Below are 16,729 nucleotides of genomic sequence, written 5' to 3' on the forward strand. Positions count from 1 at the left end.
GAAGAAGGAGGTTCTAGTAACGTTTTTAATGTGGGGGATAAAAGACACGTCCTGATCAAAACTAACACCAAGATTTTTAAGATACTTGACTCTCAGTTGATAGTAGTTTATTGTGACAAAGTAACAGTTCTACTTTGTCAGTCAATAAAAAGGATTTATTTTTTGCTCTAGTATTAAATGGACTGTACATATACAGCTCCTTTCTATCTTATCAAGATACTCAAAACTTTTTACAACAATCTGTGCCTCATTTACCCATTCATACAGCTCTATACTAGATCTCTACAAAGCTAATTGAACAAATCATTCTAGAGACTAATCAGAGCTTTAGATCACATTCAGACACTGATGGGACACACATCAGAGGAGATGAGGGGTTCAGTGTCTTGCCCAGGGACACTTCATCATGTGACTGCTGGTGGAATCAAACCTCCAACTCTTGCACTGGAGGACAACTGCTCTAACCACTCAGCCACAGCCGCCCTATTAGACGTCCTGATTCTCATCTTCTAGTTAGAGTCTGCTCCATGTCTTCCTTCATGTTTTAGGTGTATTTTCATGGCAGCGTTACAGCGCCACATACAGGCCTGGTGTAGTTTATGCAGTGTTTTGAATTGTTTTTCTGTGTTTCTGTGTGGATGGAAACATTTGTAGAAATGATGCTGTTTACAGGAATAGGTTTAGAAACGGCACAGAAAGGCGTGTGTTTTTTTTTAAAGGCAGTGTTTCTGAGTGGACGGGGCCTAAATTAGCCAGTGGGTGCTTGTGTCTGTGGTGTTTTTCCACCAAATGCGTTCCAGTGCTAAACCTGGGCCAGAGCTAAAGTAGCACCAGGTCTTTCCATTTCCACCACTATAAACTTTGGCACTAAAAAACTGGTGCTAACTCAGCCACAACTCTTTACTGGGCCAGAGTACAGAACCACTGGAGAGGAGACCAGCAACCTAATAAAATGTGAGCATCATTTAAAAAATTACACATTAAATTTCACTTTTTGCAGAGAAGGAAGGTAGATGTTTTATGTGTCCAAGAGACCAAGTGGAAGGGCAGCAAGGCTCGCAGCTTTGGAGCAGGGTTCAAACTGTTTTACCATGGTGTGGATAGAAAGAGGAATGGAGTAGGGGTGGTCCTGAAGGAGGAGTTGACAAAGAATGTAGTAGAGGTGAAGAGAGCGTCAGATAGAGTGATGTGCCTGAAGGTAGAAGTAGAAGGTCTGATGCTAAACATCGTCAGTAGTTATGCTCCACAGGTTGGATGTGATGTGGAGGAGAAAGATCTGGATGAAGTGATAGAGAGTATTCCCAGGGAGGAGAGAGTGGTGATCGGAGCAGTCCTGAATGGACATGTTGGTGAAGGAAACAGAGGATGAGGAAGTGATGGGTAGGTTTGGTGTCAAGGAAAGAAACCAGGAAGGACAGATGGTGGTGGATTTTACCAAGAGAATGGAAATGGCTGTAGTCAACACCTATTTCCAAAAGATGGAGGAACATAGAGTGACCTATAAGAGTGGAGGAAGGAGTACGCAGGTCGACTACATTCTGTGTAGAAGAGGAAACCTGAGGGAGATTGGAGACTGTAAGGTTGTGGCAGAGGAAAGCGTGGCCAGACAGCATCGGATGGTTGTGTGTAGAATGACTGTTGTTGTGAAGAAGAAAAGAAGAGTAAAATCAGAGAAGACCAAATGGTGGAAGATGAAGAAGGAAGAATGTTGTGAGAAATTCAGAGAGGAGCTGTTAAAGGCTCTGGGTGGTAAGAAAGAACTTCCAAATGACTGGACTACTACAGCAACAGTAATTAGAGAGACAGGTAGGAAGGTACTTGGTGTGTCATCTGGACAGAGAATGGGTGATAAGGAAACCACTGGTGGTGGGATAGTGAAGTGCAGGAAGATGTTCAAAGAAAGAGGTTAGACGAGAAGAAATATGACAGTGAGAGGACTGAAGAGAGGAGACAGGAATATAAGGAGATGGGACGTAGAGCAAAGAGGGAAGTAGCTAAGGCAAAGCAGAGGGCGTACGATGAGTTGTATGGGAGACTGGACACTAAAGAGGGTGAGAAGGACTTGTACCGATTGGCAAGACAGAGGGATCAGGCTGGAAAGGATGTGCAGCAGGTTAGGCTTATTAAAGATAGGAATGGTAATGTTCTAACAAGTGAGGAGAGTGTGACGGGAAGATGGAAGGAGCACTTTGAGGAGCTAATGAATGAAGAGAATGAAAGAGAAAGAAGAGTAGAGGTCATAGAAACTGTGGACCAGGAAGTGGGAAAGATTAGTGAGGGAAAGCTCTGAAAAGAATGAAGATGGGGAAGGCAGTAGGACCTGATGATCAGTGAAGGTTTGGAAATGTCTTGGAGAGATGGCAGTGAGGTTTTTGGCTCAAATATTCAATGACATATTTGAGGGTGAGAAAATGCCTGAGGAATGGAGAAGAAGTGTGCTGGTGCCCATTTTTAAGAACAAGGGTGATGTACAGAGTTGTAGCAACTACAGGGGAATTAAGTTGATGAGCCACACGATGAAGATCTGGGAGAGAGTTGTGGAAGCAAGACGAGAGGTGACTGTGAGCAGCAGGATGGTTTCATGCCAAGAAAGAGCACCACAGATCCATCTTTGCTTTGAGGATGATGATGGAGAAGAACAGAGAGGGTCAGAAAGAACTCCATTGTGTCTTTGTGGATTTAGAAAAAGCATATGACAGAGTGCCAAGAGAGGAGGTGTGGTATTGCATGAGGAAATCTGGAGTGGCAGAAAAGTATGTTAGACTGGTACAGGACATGTATGAGGACAGCAGGACATGTATGAGGACAGCAGGACAGTGGTGAGATGTGCTGTAGGAGTGACAGATAGCTTCAAGGTGGAGGTGGGAGTGCATCATGGATCGGCTCTAAGCCCCTTCTTGTTTGCTCTGGTGATGGACCGACTAACAGATGAGGTCAGGCAGGAATCCCCATGGACGATGATGTTTGCAGATGACATTGTGATCTGTGGTGAGAACAGGGAACAGTTGGAAGAGAACTTGGAGATGTGGAGGTATGCACTTGAAAGAAGAGGAATGAAAGTCAGCCGTAGTAAGACAGAGTCCATGTGTGTGAATGAGAGGGAGGAGGTGGAACAGTGAGGCTACAAGGAGCAGAGGTCACAAAGGTGTAGGACTTCAAGGACTTGGGGTCCACTGTCCAGGAAAATGGAGAATGTGGTAAAGAAGTGAAAAAGAGAGTCCAGGCAGGATGGAGAAAAGTTTCAGGAGTGATTTGTGACAAAAGGGTGTCAGCAAATGTCAAAGGAAAAGTTTACAAGAGAGTGGTGAGACAAGCTATGTTGTCTGGTCTGGAGACAGTGGCATTGACAAAAAGACAGGAGAAAGAACTGGAAGTGGCAGAAATGAAGATGCTAAGGTTCTCCTTAGGAGTGACAAGGCTGAGTGGAAGGCCAAAGAGGAGATATATGGATGCAGTTAGAGAGGACATGAAGGTATTTTGAGTGAGGACAGAGGATGCAGAGGACAGAGATGGAGGAGGATGACTCGCTGTGGCGACCCCTGAAGAAGGAAAAGCCGAAAGAAGAAGAAGAAATTTCACTTTTTACTTTACCTAATTTAAGATGAAATACTGTATTTTTGCTTGATCCTGAATAAGAAGTCAAATTAGAAGTGGAATAACTTGACCTCATCATGACTTCATATTACTGCAGTTTTTGAGTTATCATTGTTTGAACTGGCTGCCACATTGCACCAGGACAAAAAATTAATTTATATAACGTAAAACTAAAATAAGCAGCAATTGCAAAGAATGTGAGTTTCACATCCAGTAGATCTGGACATAAAAACAGTTCCTAATGTCACTGTGCTGGGTCAAGCAGAATTGTTAGAAAATTGACAGATGTTCCCGTGCAGCCTCACTGAATTCTGTTTGTGACCATGTGACCAACGAACTGCGCAGGAGCACGTTCCAGGGATAATTTTTGAAAATCGCAGCCTGTCTTTGTGTGGATGACTTGCAAATCTGCATTCCAGGTCATGCACATTTTTTCTGTGTAACTCTGGGCACATTATACCACCTCAGCTCGCTACTTGAGCAGTTTCTAAACAGCAACAGACCTCAAGACAGAGGACATTAAAAACACATTCCTTTTCAAATCAGATATTAAACTCCATAAACAAACAACTGTTAGCCTAAAAACAAAAGCAGGGTAGGCTGGTCTTTCTCTGCAAACAGCATCTGCTACAAGTGCAGCGAGCCTGTGGCACATGCATGTTTCTGCACTAATTGAAAGAATTGGAGAAAATAATCAAAATGTAGGTTAGGTGTGGGTGCGTCCTTGAACAGATATGAACATCACAGACTTGTTATTGCTCAAACTGATATCATTGTTCCACTTATCTGGTGACATGAAGAGGTGATCCCCAAGTGGTGTCAAGGGCTCACGGTGCTGGAGCGACTCTCTGCAGGGACAGTAGCAGGTGGGGACTTAGACTGAAGAGCCTGTCGAATACTAACACATGTCAGAGGTAGAGCTCAGGGAGGAAACATAAAGTAGACAGCAAAGCTCTGCACCAAGACTGAGTGATTACTGGAAGTTTCATTAAACATTTCATTTTGTAAGTACAAAACGATTTATAGTGTCAGTATGTGCATACATGTTTCCATACAGTAGCAAACATATAAACCAATGGTAGTTCATAAAAATGATGCTCCAGTGATCTCAAATTCCAGAGACTCAACTGAGAAGTTTGACACGCCCACAAAAAAACATTTTAAAACATTAGGTTTTTAAACATGCTCAAATCCAGATACATGGTCCCCTGTGAGGGAGACAAAGAGACTGAAAACCCCCACGAATGTTTCCAGACATCTTTGGGAAACTTTACTGTGAATTCCATCTGAAATTTGTTGCACCTCAGGAGATACTTGCCTAAACAAACCCTGGTTCTGGTTTAGGACTGGAACATATTTGGTGAAGAAAGAAAAAAAAACATTGTGGCCCTGAGAACTGGTCACATGTCCAGGATGTACCTGACCTCCTACCTGCTGGCCTCTGGAGATGGGCACCAGCTTTGTGTGACGCAGCACAGGCTGGAGCAAGAACAGAAAATAAATGGAAGATACACGACTACACTAAAAGCAGGAAATAAGGAAGCGAGGAATTGTCAGATTGATGAATAGTCTGTTATTTGAAACTTTTTTTAATTAAAAGTTTTCACAGAAAGAACAATAAAATATCTCATGCAGGTGGTGAGATGCTGAGAGACCAGAAAAGCCTTTCTGATTTGGACCTCCCGCCTCCCCTCCCCTCACGATCCAGTCACACCACCGAAAACCTGCTCAGGGATAATCAGGTATCGGTACGCTCTTATTCCTATATTTTTACTCAAATATTAATATTTATATATCGCATCAAAATATTAGCTCCCAACAGTCAACTAACCTTGTGTGAGCTGACCATCATAAGGAATATGATCAGAAAGTAGAACACTTTTCTTGTAGTGGTCACCTTTTAGAGATTTAAAATAAATCCAAACAACATTATATTTCCATAATATGTTTGAACGAGACTTTAGCCACATCATGAAGTAGTTCAAAGTACAGTAGTCCCTCGCTACTTTGTGGTTCATTTTTCGCGGACTCGCTCTATTGCGGTTTTTCAAAGTAAGATGATTGATGGTTGAGCCGCACGATCAGCATGGAATTTTTATTTAAATAAATTATTTGAAATTATTTAGCACCTGCTGAGAAGCTTCCTCCTGCAGTGTGTCATATCTCTGCAGCCAAGAAGTGGGCGTGTCCGAGAGCGCTGACATGTGGCAGAGAGCAGCTGTGGGAGAGTTGAGATCATGACATGCTGTGCTCTTTTAGAGCTTTAGCGTTTAGAAACATTGTTTAGAATATTGCAAGAGTGTGAGAAGGGTTTAAAACGCCTTAATATTAGGAATGTGCAATATATACGGTACACGGTAGAAACGATAGACATTTAGCCTACGATAGAGATCTGTCTTCTACCGGCTAACCGCAGTAATGCTGTGTCTGATGTAAAATCAGAGTTGTCAGTTTAATCGTTACTTTTTTTAGTTGAAAACTGTGCGTAAGAGATGTTAAAGTATTTTCTTCGAGAGCTAAAGAGCAAAGCTACAAGCTAACTACGGCCGGCTTGCCGTAGTGTTGACATTTTCAGACGCATGCGCAAAACGCTGTGTTCCCTCGAAAGTTTTTTTTTTTCCTGTCAAAAGTTAAAGTAAGCGTTGGTCATCTTTAGAGAAACCTGCTCTCTGATCTGTGAAAAGAACGCTGTGTTGTGTGATTTTACTGCGAGACCCTCTCGTCAGAGCCACAGAGGAAACTGGTCGCCATTTTGTGTCAGCTCTCCTTAAAGCGGAAGGAGACGCCCACTAGAGGGTTGGAGGGTGAAGTGTTTTCAGAGTAAAATTCTGCTCTGTTGCTGTTCATTTCCTAAGTGAGAAGACTGGAAACTGTTGAGTTAACAACATATTCTTTTGTTTAAAACATATGGCTAAAACTACATTTGATATCTTTTGCACTGTTTTGCACTACAAGAAAGAAGCCTAATACTTGATTTGTTTATTAATTAAAAACTCTCTGGACCTAGTGGTGGAATTTTCTTATTTGAGATTATTTGTGGTTCTATCAGTTTTCAAAATAAATGATGGCCAAAGGACACCCTGTGCTTTAAAAAAAATTCTATTGCAAGTTTTATACAAAAAACATATCATGATATACAGGTCCTTCTCATAAAATTAGCATATTGTGATAAAGGTCATTATTTTCCATAATGTAATGATCAAAATTAAACTTTCATATATTTCAGATTCATTGCACACCAACTGAAATATTTCAGGTCTTTAATTGTTTTAATACTGATGATTATGGCATACAGCTCATGAAAACACAAAATGCCTGTCCCAAAAAATTAGCATATTTCATCCCACCAATGAAAGACAAGTGTTTTTAATACAAAAAACACCAACCTTCAAATAATCATGTTCAGTTATGCACTCAATACTTGGTCTGGAATCCTTTTGCATGAATGACTGCTTCAATGCGGCGTGGCATGGAGGCAATCAGCCTGTGGCACTGCTGAGGTGTTATGGAGGCCCAGGATGCTTCGATAGCGGCCTTAAGCTCATCCAGAGTGTTGGGTCTTGTTCTCTCAACTTTCTCTTCACAATATCCCACAGGTTCTCTATGGGGTTCAGGTCAGGAGAGTTGGCAGGCCAATTGAGCACAGTAATACCATGGTCAGTAAACCATTTACCAGTGGTTCTGGCACTGTGAGCAGGTGCCAGGTCGTGCTGAAAAATGAAATCTTCATCTCCATAAAGCTTTTCAGCAGATGGAAGTATGAAGTGCTCCAAAATCTCCTGATAGCTGCATTGACCCTGCCCTTGATAAAACAGTGGACCAACACCAGCAGATGACATGGCACCCCAGTGACTGGAAACTTGACACTGGACCTCAAGCAATGTAAATTATGTGTCTCCTCTCTTCCTCCAGACTCTGGGACTTTGATTTCCAAAGGAAATGCAAAATTTACTGTAATCAGAGAACATAACTTTGGACCACTCAGCAGCAGTCCCAGGCGAGATGCTTCTGACACAGTCTCTTGTTCAAAAGTGGCTTGACCTGGGGAATGTGGCACCTGTAGCCCATTTCCTGCACACGCCTGTGCACGGTGGCTCTGGATATTTCTACTCCAGACTCAGTCCACTGCTTCCACAGGTCCTCCAAGGTCTGGAATCGGCCCTTCTCCACAATCCTCCTCAGGGTCCGGTCACCTCTTCTCGTTGTGCAGCGTTTTCTGCCACACTTTTCCCTTCCCACAGACTTCCCACTGAGGTGCCTTGATACAGCACTCTGGGAACAGCCTATTTGTTCAGCAATTTCTTTCTGTGTCTTACCCTCTTGCTTGAGGGTGTCAATGATGGCCTTCTGGACAGCAGTCAGGTCGGCAGTCTTACCCATGATTGTGGTTTTGAGTAATGAACAAGGCTGGGAGTTTTTAAAAGCCTCAGGAATCTTTTGCAGGTGTTTAGAGTTACGTTGTTGATTCAGATGGTTAGGTTAATAGATTGTTTAGAGAACCTTTTCATGATATGCTAATTTTTTGGGACAGGCATTTTGGGTTTTCATGAGCTGTATGCCATAATCATCAGTATTAAAACAATTAAAGACCTGAAATATTTCAGTTGGTGTGCAATGAATCTGAAATATATGAAAGTTTCATTTTTATCATTACATTATGGAAAATAATGACCTTTATCACAATATGCTAATTTTATGAGAAGGACCTGTATATCGTTATTTATATACATATTTATTTATACTTAAATAAACTACTATTTACTACTTGTACTACTATTCCTACTTTGCGGTTTTTCACTTATTGCGAGGCTTCAGGGTACGAAACTCCTGTGATAAAATAGGGACTGCTGTACTTTTTACTGCATCATGTTAATAGATAATTGAGATTTTTCTGATTGTATCAATATTTATACTATCCACTAAATTGACTCATTTTGTACTAGTTGTCTTAATGCTGAGTGATGACTAAGATTTCTTGTTCTGTGAAAGAAAGAAGTATTTACATGTATTTACATTTTTCTCACTGAAATGAATGAAGAAAAGTGTTGTGCTTTTAAAAAAAAAAATCAACTTTAGCATACTGGCTTTATTTTTAGATTTTGTTTTGCTGTTTAACTGTGTTTCATACCCCATCCAAAGCTGAGAAATCAGCTCTCATTGAAATAGTTAGTTAGGTTGTTTTGTTCTCAGATTAGCTTTTGTCTGTCCCTTCTCGACGCAAGGCCCAGGCCGAACGTTTTGTCACAGAAGTATGAGCAAAGTATTGGGTGACTGGTCAGAAGATTGTGGGCGTACTTGTGTAAAAGCACTCAGAGAGCAATAGTCATTTTGCTTCAACTACTCCACTTCCAGAAGCCAGCTGTTGTACCTGCAAGCAACACGGACAGCTTTAAACAGTTGGCCAAGACAGTCAGAAAATACGACTTGCAGACAAACTTAGAAAGAGTCACATGGCCAAAAACTCCTGGATGGAAAGTGCACAGAGATCGTGCACAAAGGAGTCCGTCTGCTGAAAAGTGTGGTGCTCTCAATGGCAGATATGTGGCTAAATGGCAGATGCAGGGTCAGAGTGGCGGGAAGAAACCCGTGCCTTGACAGATACTGCTTCAGGAGGGGTTTCCCAAGAGCTCTGTGCCGTGTCTCATGGACGAGGTGTGTGTGAAAACGTACGTCCCACAACCACGTGACAGTGAGCCGACTGTTCAGCTTTGAATGTAGTATGAAACGACCTTTAGCCTTCAACTTCTGTTTTGATCATTTTAGCTTTTATTCTAATCATTTTCAGTTTAACAATTCAGTCTCAGCTACAAATCCCAGCACTCGGCATTAGTTTTCATAGTATCCACAATAAGGCTGCTTTGTTTCTCACAAACAGGCCTCAGGTAAAAGTCTGTCCAAGATGATGCTGCCACCTCCAGTTCCTAGTAAGCCAAAATCAACCTTGTCCAAGCCGTTGTATAACACTGGGACGTTCCCCGGTAAGAAGGTTAGGCCTGTTGGTGGTCACCTCAAGGCTCCTGGAGTCCTGTCCATCCACAGCAACACCCTCCCTTTGCCCAACAAACAGGAGAGCCCCCCAGCTGCTACTGTTCGACCATACACCCCTGACCTCTCAGATGGCCCTGCTCCTGTTCTGCAGAAGCCTCAGTCTCTGGCAGCTTCATCCATCTACTCCATGTACACCCAACAAGCTACTCCAGGAAAGGGGTACCAACCAGGCCAGGGCACACTCCCCCGCAGCAAGCCCCCAGGTAATTTGGTAAAAACTCACGATAACCCAAATCAGGGTCACTTGGAAAAATTTGTTTAAACTATTGTTTTATGTCTCACATGATGATCTTTACACATCATGTCAAATCCAAACTACAAACTTAAACAAGTTTGGATAATTTCTTCCCATCCACAATCCTGATGTTAGCCACAACCGAGCTAGATTTGATTTTTATCAGCATGTTTTGTCTACTGCCTACATTATCCTTTGAAAATGCATATTAGCCATGCAGACATGCAGATAATATTGTGCATCCCTTGAAGTATTTTTAAACTATTAGTGATTATTTTTTGTTTATTTTTCCCCAGTGTATGGAAAACCAGTAGCAACCAGTGGGGGGCAGCAAACAGTCAGCTCAGACAACACTGCCATAAATTCTGGATTTTGTGGGTCCGACACAAACGAGGCTGAAAACAATTTGCAAAGTACAGGAGAAAGTGACACAATAGAACGTGCAACCCCTCGGCCTCTAAGCCCCACCAAACTCCTCCCCTTCCTGTCCAACCCACACAAAAACCCCAATGATGCTGACCTCGAGGCTGTTCGCCGCCGGCTGCACGCTGTCCCTCGACCTCTGAAGAAACGCAACTCTATCACGGAGCCTGAAGGTCCGTCTGGACCCAACATCCTGAAACTGCTCTACCAAAAGACCACTCTGGCTGCTATGGAAACCATCCCCATGGAGACAGTCAGCGCAGCAGGGACATATGTTTCCGAGGACAGGATAGGTGGGACAGATGCATCCTCCATAAACGAAGACAACTGCATAAACAGCTTGAAGCAACAATCATCTCAAAGCCCCAATGACAGCAAAGCTCCACCTCCACTGCCCCCACGTGCACCTATACCTGATCCTAGCTCCTGTGGCTTCCTGCCCCCTCCACTGGAGGACAAGGAAGATGAAAAGGAATGCTCGTCCACGTTAGCTCACAAGGACTACTTTCCAGAAGAGTTTCCTCCATATCCACCTCCACCGTACCCCAGTGGTGGCAAGACAGAGCATAGGGATGAGTCCCTCAACTTACAACCACCAGAGATCACTGGACAGGTCTCAGTGCCTCCTGTGAGTAATGGTGTCAAGATTCTTATGATACAGTGTGCCTAAATAATAACTACAAATAAATCAGATTCATCTTTCACTGCCGTTCTACTCTGTCTCTCAGGGGAAACGCTCTATTCTCCGTAAAACTGGTCCAGACAGGAATGACCGTGGTGTGAGGGTCCAGTTCAGCCCTCTGGCCTTGCTGCTGGACTCCTCTCTGGAGGGCGAGTACGATCTTGTCCAAAGAGTCATTTACGATGTAAGTTACAGCATCATCTGGTCTTAATCTGCAGAAATACCAGGGTTAGAGATGCTAGTACATCTTCTCAGAAACTGTAAGGAATTTATGAGGTTTGAGAAATTCAGTATGTTTGAGACAACATTTTGGGTTCAACAGTCTGATCACCAGAACTGCCTCTCTTCTGTACGTTTACACCTGGGAGCCGGAGAGTTTATTTTGATGTACGGACAGTGTGAAAGGATGGAGCTATGTAACCCTTCAAACTGACTTTTAGGAGGGAAACTTAAAGAAGTATGAACTGGGCTTACAAATAATCTGTATTTTAATCAGTATAATCAGTATTTTCCTTGTTAAAAATGATTGTTTCAATCATTGTAACATTTAGTTTGATGAATTTAGATGTATTTTGTTTGGTGTTGCTATCAATACCATAATGTCTAATTTGATGCATTAAGATGTACTCATTTGGTATCAGTGTTGATCGTTATGTCAATCACAACAAAATATTGTGTGATACCTGGTTACGCAACAAATCCAGCCATATTAAGACATGATGGTGACATGTGTATGGGCTATGGTCACCATTATTGGGAGGGAGGGAGGAAGGGAGGGAGGAAGGAAGGAAGGAAGGAAGGAAGGAAGGAAGGAAGGAAGGAAGGAAGGAAGGATTGATTTTTTGATTTTTTACAAAAATTTATTTGCACAATAAATTAATAAAACAATGTTAAAAACATCATCATGTTAAGGTTTTTTTTTTTTCTTAACAGTGTTCACATGAGGAGTTTGTTGTATTTTAGTTCTCCTTTGTCAGAAACTGTACATAAAACCTTTTTAAAGCCCCACAGTTCCACAAAGTTGTCCAAGTCTCCAGTGTCTCTGTGGAAGCAAAACTCCAACACCAGTCTGGCCTTGATGTTGCACTTCCACAGAGACACGGCGTCAAGTTGAGGTCCAGCCTGCAGTCTGTCTCTGCGAGATAAATACATTGCCATTTTGGCTTTGGCAACTAAAAAGTTTAAAATTCTGGATTTACTCTTAGTGGCTTTGCTGTAATATACACAATTAATAAAAACAGATTTGGTAAAAATGGTATCAAAAAAGCTAAAAGTCCTCGTCATTAGGTTAAAAAGAGCAGTCCGTCGTACACAATCCATAAAAACATGAAAAACACTCTCGGACAAACTGCAAAAAGGACACTCGTTTAAAACCTCAGGACTGATGATCGATAGGAAAGAGTTCGTTGCGATGGCGCCATGAAGGATCCTCCATTGGAGATCACCAGTCCGTTTTTTTATGGGAGGTTTGTAAAGCGTCCTCCACTGGGACTTCTGTCCTCCAAGCTTGCCGTCCCACACACTGACAGCTCTGTTGTGCAGAGTTCTCTTGTTTAGGACTTTAACACAAGTCTTATAGAGCACTTTTGGACCCGTTCTGCACAAGTCTATTTGTGGGTCCGTGTTGCACAACAGAGGTCCACTACTGTCCGCGAAGTCGGGATCTAGGTTGATGTCCAGGAAGAGGTCCATTGGGTCAGGCAGGTGATCTCCCCCGGACCACAGCTGCAGGAGACGCTCCTCCCCTGCTGTGATCCTCTCCTTCACCCGGTCCAGGAAGCGCCGCACCAGCCTGGCAGACCGGACTCCAAGCAATGAAAGCACCTCTTGGACACTGGACAAGTCTGGTCCGGCCGTCTCCACCAGCCGCCTCAGAGTCACCGTCCCAGACCCGCACAGCACCCCTGACAGACCTGGTACCGTGCTATTAGAAACGTCCAGTCTTGCACCACAGATTAGTGGTTCCTCTAAAAGCCAATGCAGAGACTTATACGTTCTTGATCTGTTTGGGTTAAAAAAGGAAAACAATTTAAAAACACTCTGATAAAACTGGGGTAACCTCTTTAACTTTAAAAGGCTAACATTGGTCAGAAACTGAGCAGCATCCAGCCCCAACCCGCTCACACGTCTAAGAATGCAGCTGGCCACGTCCCTCCACACAGTGTCAGGAGGTCCTGCCAGGTATTTCTGGAGGAACTGTAATCGAAACGTAGCCGTTCTGCTGGCCAGGTGGACAAGGCCCTGTCCCCCCTCCTCTCTCGGTAAAAACAGCACAGACTGTGGCACCCAATGTCAACCTTTCCAAAAGAACTCCACCATCTCAGACTGGATCTTTACCAACAGGCCTGGAGGTGGGTCTAAAACACAAAGTTTGTGCCACAGTTGTGATGCGACCAGGTTGTTTAAAACCAACACTCTGCCTCTGTAGGACATTTGAGTGTGTAGCCATTTCCATTTTTCTAATTTGCTCCTGACCTTTTGTTCCACATTTTCCCAGTTCTTTTGCAGTTGAGCTTTATCCCCTAGATGGATGCCGAGGTATTTAAGCCCGTCTCTCTTCCACGGGAGGTTTTGAGGGAGAACTGGGAGCCCTTCAGGCCACTCACCCACAGTGAAGGCTGTGCTCTTTACCCAGTTCACCCTTGCAGCAGCCAGGGTGGAAAAACTCTCAGTGACCTCACTTAGTGTGTCGGCATCTTGTTGGTTTTTTATAAAAACAACAACGTCATCAGCGTAGGCAGATAAAATTATGTTACTGTTAAAACCAGGTAAAACTAAACCACGAACACTTGAACAGATCTTTTTAAGGAGGGGTTCCAGGGAGAGCGCATAGAGCATTCCAGAGAGCACACAGCCCTGCTGAACACCTCTATACACCCTAAAAGGAGCACACAGGCTACCGTTGACTTTCAGCACACTCTCAATGTTACTGTACAGCACCTGGACCTTGGCTATGAAACCAGCGCTGAACCCGAACCCCTCCATGGTTTCCCAGAGGAAGCTGTGCTCAACGCGGTCAAAAGCCTTTTCTTGGTCAAGTGAGACCAACGCTGTGTTCAGACCCAATGAACTGGAGACTTCCAAAACATCTCGAATCAGGTAGATATTATCTACCATGGACCTGCTGGGGATGCAATAAGTCTGGTCTCGATGGATGACCTGTTCCATTGCTTCTCTCATCCTGGTTGCCAGGACCTTGGAGAAGATTTTGTAGTCGGTGCAGAGAAGGGACACCGGGCGCCAATTCTTCATCTCCTGCAGGTTCCCTTTTTTGGGCAGGAGGGTGACGACCGCTCTGCGGCACGACAGCGGGAGCAAACCAGTGGTCAGGCTTTCACTGAAGACATGGAGCAGATCCTCTGCCAGGATGTCCCAGTAGGCCTTATAGAACTCCACAGTGAGTCCGTCGACGCCGGGAGCTTTCTGGCCTTGCATGTTCTGGAGGGCTGCGTGGAGCTCCTGAAGCCCAAGGGGGTGCTCCAGGTCAGCGTTGGTCTCCTCAGAGACCTGGGGTAGTCCACTGCAGAACTCCCTGAACAGCTCGTCGTTCCTCTTGTATTCACTTTTGAATAACGAGGAGTAAAACTCCACAGCCCTCCTCCTGATCTGGCTCGGCTCACTCAGCTGCTGCCCGGTGTCCGACAACAGAGAGTGGATGAGTTTTCTCTGCCCGTGCTTCCTCTCCAGGCTGAAGAAGAAGCTGGAAGGTGCATCCATCTCTGTGATGTTCTGCATCCACGACCTGACCAACGCACCCTGGACTTTTGCGTCCAGCAGGTTTGTTAAAACTAACCTTTTAGATTTGAGGGCTTCAATGTGCTCTCGATTTCCTGTGGTTTCACTGAGGTGCTCTAGTTCCACTACATCAGTCTCCAGATCTTTGATAGATCTTGTGATGTTGCCAGTAACATTGAGCATGTGCTGTTGACACAGCTGTTTTATTTGTACTTTCCCGTGGTCCCACCGCTGTTGCAGACAAGTAAAATCACCCTTCCTCTGTCTAAAAACCTTCATAAAATAACTCAGAATCTCCTTAAAACTACGGTCATAAGTTAAAACGGAGTTAAAATGCCAGTAGGCGCTCTTAGGTAAGATGTTTCTGATAAAAACCTAAAACCAGCGAATGATCCGTAAAAGCTACTGTTAAAATCCGACAGGCTTTAAACACGTTAAAATGATGTTTAAAACAATAAAACCGGTCAAGGCGAGCCAAAGAAATGCGATTCTCTTTACAGTGGGACCACGTGCACTGTCTGGAGCCTGTGTGCATCCTCCTCCATACGTCCACCAGGCCACGAGACGAGACCAGCTGCCGCAGAGCGCGCTGGGCTGCTGGATGAGGCTCTGCATGATTGCAGTCTAAAAACTCGTTTTCAGTACAATTAAAATCCCCTCCTATAAAAACATGATCCTCAGACCCACAATCTCCCAACCTTTCCCCAATTTTTTCTAAAAAACATTGTTTCTCTGCATTGGCAGTGGGAGCATAAATATTAATAAAAGTTACATTAAAATGTTCAAACCCAGCTTTGACTAAAAGACACCTTCCCTGAACAATGTGTTGCACCTCCTCTATGTGGCTGGGAGTAAAAGCTTTAGAGAAGAGGAGTCCCACTCCTGCACTCTGGGAGGTGCCGTGGCTAAAAATGGCCTCCTCTTCCCACTCGCTGCACCACGCTGTCTCATTGGATGGATCACTGTGCGTCTCTTGTAAAAATAAAATGTCCATTTTTTTTATACTTTATGGTTTGGTAAACCAGTGCGCGCTTCACAGCCTCTCTGGCCCCGTTCAGGTTTAATGATGCTATTTTAAAAGCATCCATGGTGAGTGAGAGGTTTAAAAGCGTGTACAAAAAGACTATAAGAAATATTAAAATGCTGCTGTTCATCATTTGTTCAGAATTGTTTTCTGACTTTGCTCATTATTTTCTTTAATCTGAATGTTTCTTGATCTGTAAAACCGGACTCTTCTTTGTGTCTGATGTGATGTCTGGCTGAGAAATAAAATGTTCTCAGGTTAGGAAAATAACTTTCAACTTTAACTCCTCTCAGCCCTTTGGTTTGCTTGAGGAAGGACAGGAAGGATTCTACAGGGTACCGGGGTTCAGTGCTGTCAGCCTGTGAGACAGAGGCTTCACTGAAGTCAGAGCACCAGCCCTTACTGTCACTGCTCTCTGCTCCCTCCTTCATCTCTGCACACATCTTGCTGGCCCGTGCAGCAACTTCAATATTTTTTCTTTTCCCTCGTTTCTTCATCTGGGTTGGGGCCCCCAGCTCCATTCCCCCAGCGGGGAACCCCCCGGCCGCAGCCGTGGGGTTCCTCGCAGCAGCGGGCGGAGCCAGCCCGGCCCTGTTTGTGCACATTTTTATTGCGTGCCCCTCCTGGCCACATCCAAAACATTTCATATTCGCAGAAGTAGTGAATAAAAGATATTCAAAATCATCCAGTTTAACATGTAATTGCACATTAAACTCTTCCCCCCGCTTGTTCAGAACCATGAACAGTGTTCTCCTGTGGGAGACAACGTGTTTGAGAAGTGGTGATTTACACCCCGTCAACACTTTTTTAATCGGGGACACCACCTTCCCGTGTCTGGACAACTCCTTTATCAGAAACTCGTCGCTGATAAACGGGGGGACGTTGGACAGAGTTATCTTGGTGGCTGCAGCGCCAGTGGTGACACCTGTAAAAACCAGTCGCCCACTGAGATGCCAGTGATGACACCTGTAAAAACCAGTCACCCACT

General features: G+C 44.0%; 2 protein-coding genes across 2 annotated transcripts in view; both read left to right on the plus strand.

Moving 5' to 3' along the window:
- LOC119422546 (apoptosis-stimulating of p53 protein 2) overlaps window positions 1-10,644 on the plus strand; it is a gene marked incomplete at its 5' end in the record, with an annotated part of 54,496 nt that extends 43,852 nt beyond the window's left edge. The window contains 4 exon segments of the mRNA XM_037689923.1: window positions 5,230-5,342; window positions 9,470-9,845; window positions 10,174-10,593; window positions 10,640-10,644. Of these exon segments, the coding sequence (XP_037545851.1) occupies window positions 5,230-5,342; window positions 9,470-9,845; window positions 10,174-10,593; window positions 10,640-10,644 (914 nt within the window).
- Window positions 10,645-11,097: 453 nt separating this feature from the next.
- The window catches only part of LOC119422547 (apoptosis-stimulating of p53 protein 2-like), a gene marked incomplete at its 5' end in the record, with an annotated part of 23,680 nt that continues 18,048 nt past the window's right edge, over window positions 11,098-16,729 (plus strand). Inside the window, one exon of the mRNA XM_037689924.1 lies at window positions 11,098-11,166. Within this exon, the coding sequence (XP_037545852.1) occupies window positions 11,098-11,166 (69 nt within the window). The remainder of the gene's footprint in view (window positions 11,167-16,729) is intronic.

Source organism: Nematolebias whitei, chromosome 16 (genome assembly GCF_014905685.2).
Source record: "Nematolebias whitei isolate Nwh7 chromosome 16, NemWhi1, whole genome shotgun sequence".
Taxonomy (NCBI): Eukaryota; Metazoa; Chordata; class Actinopteri; order Cyprinodontiformes; family Rivulidae; genus Nematolebias; species Nematolebias whitei.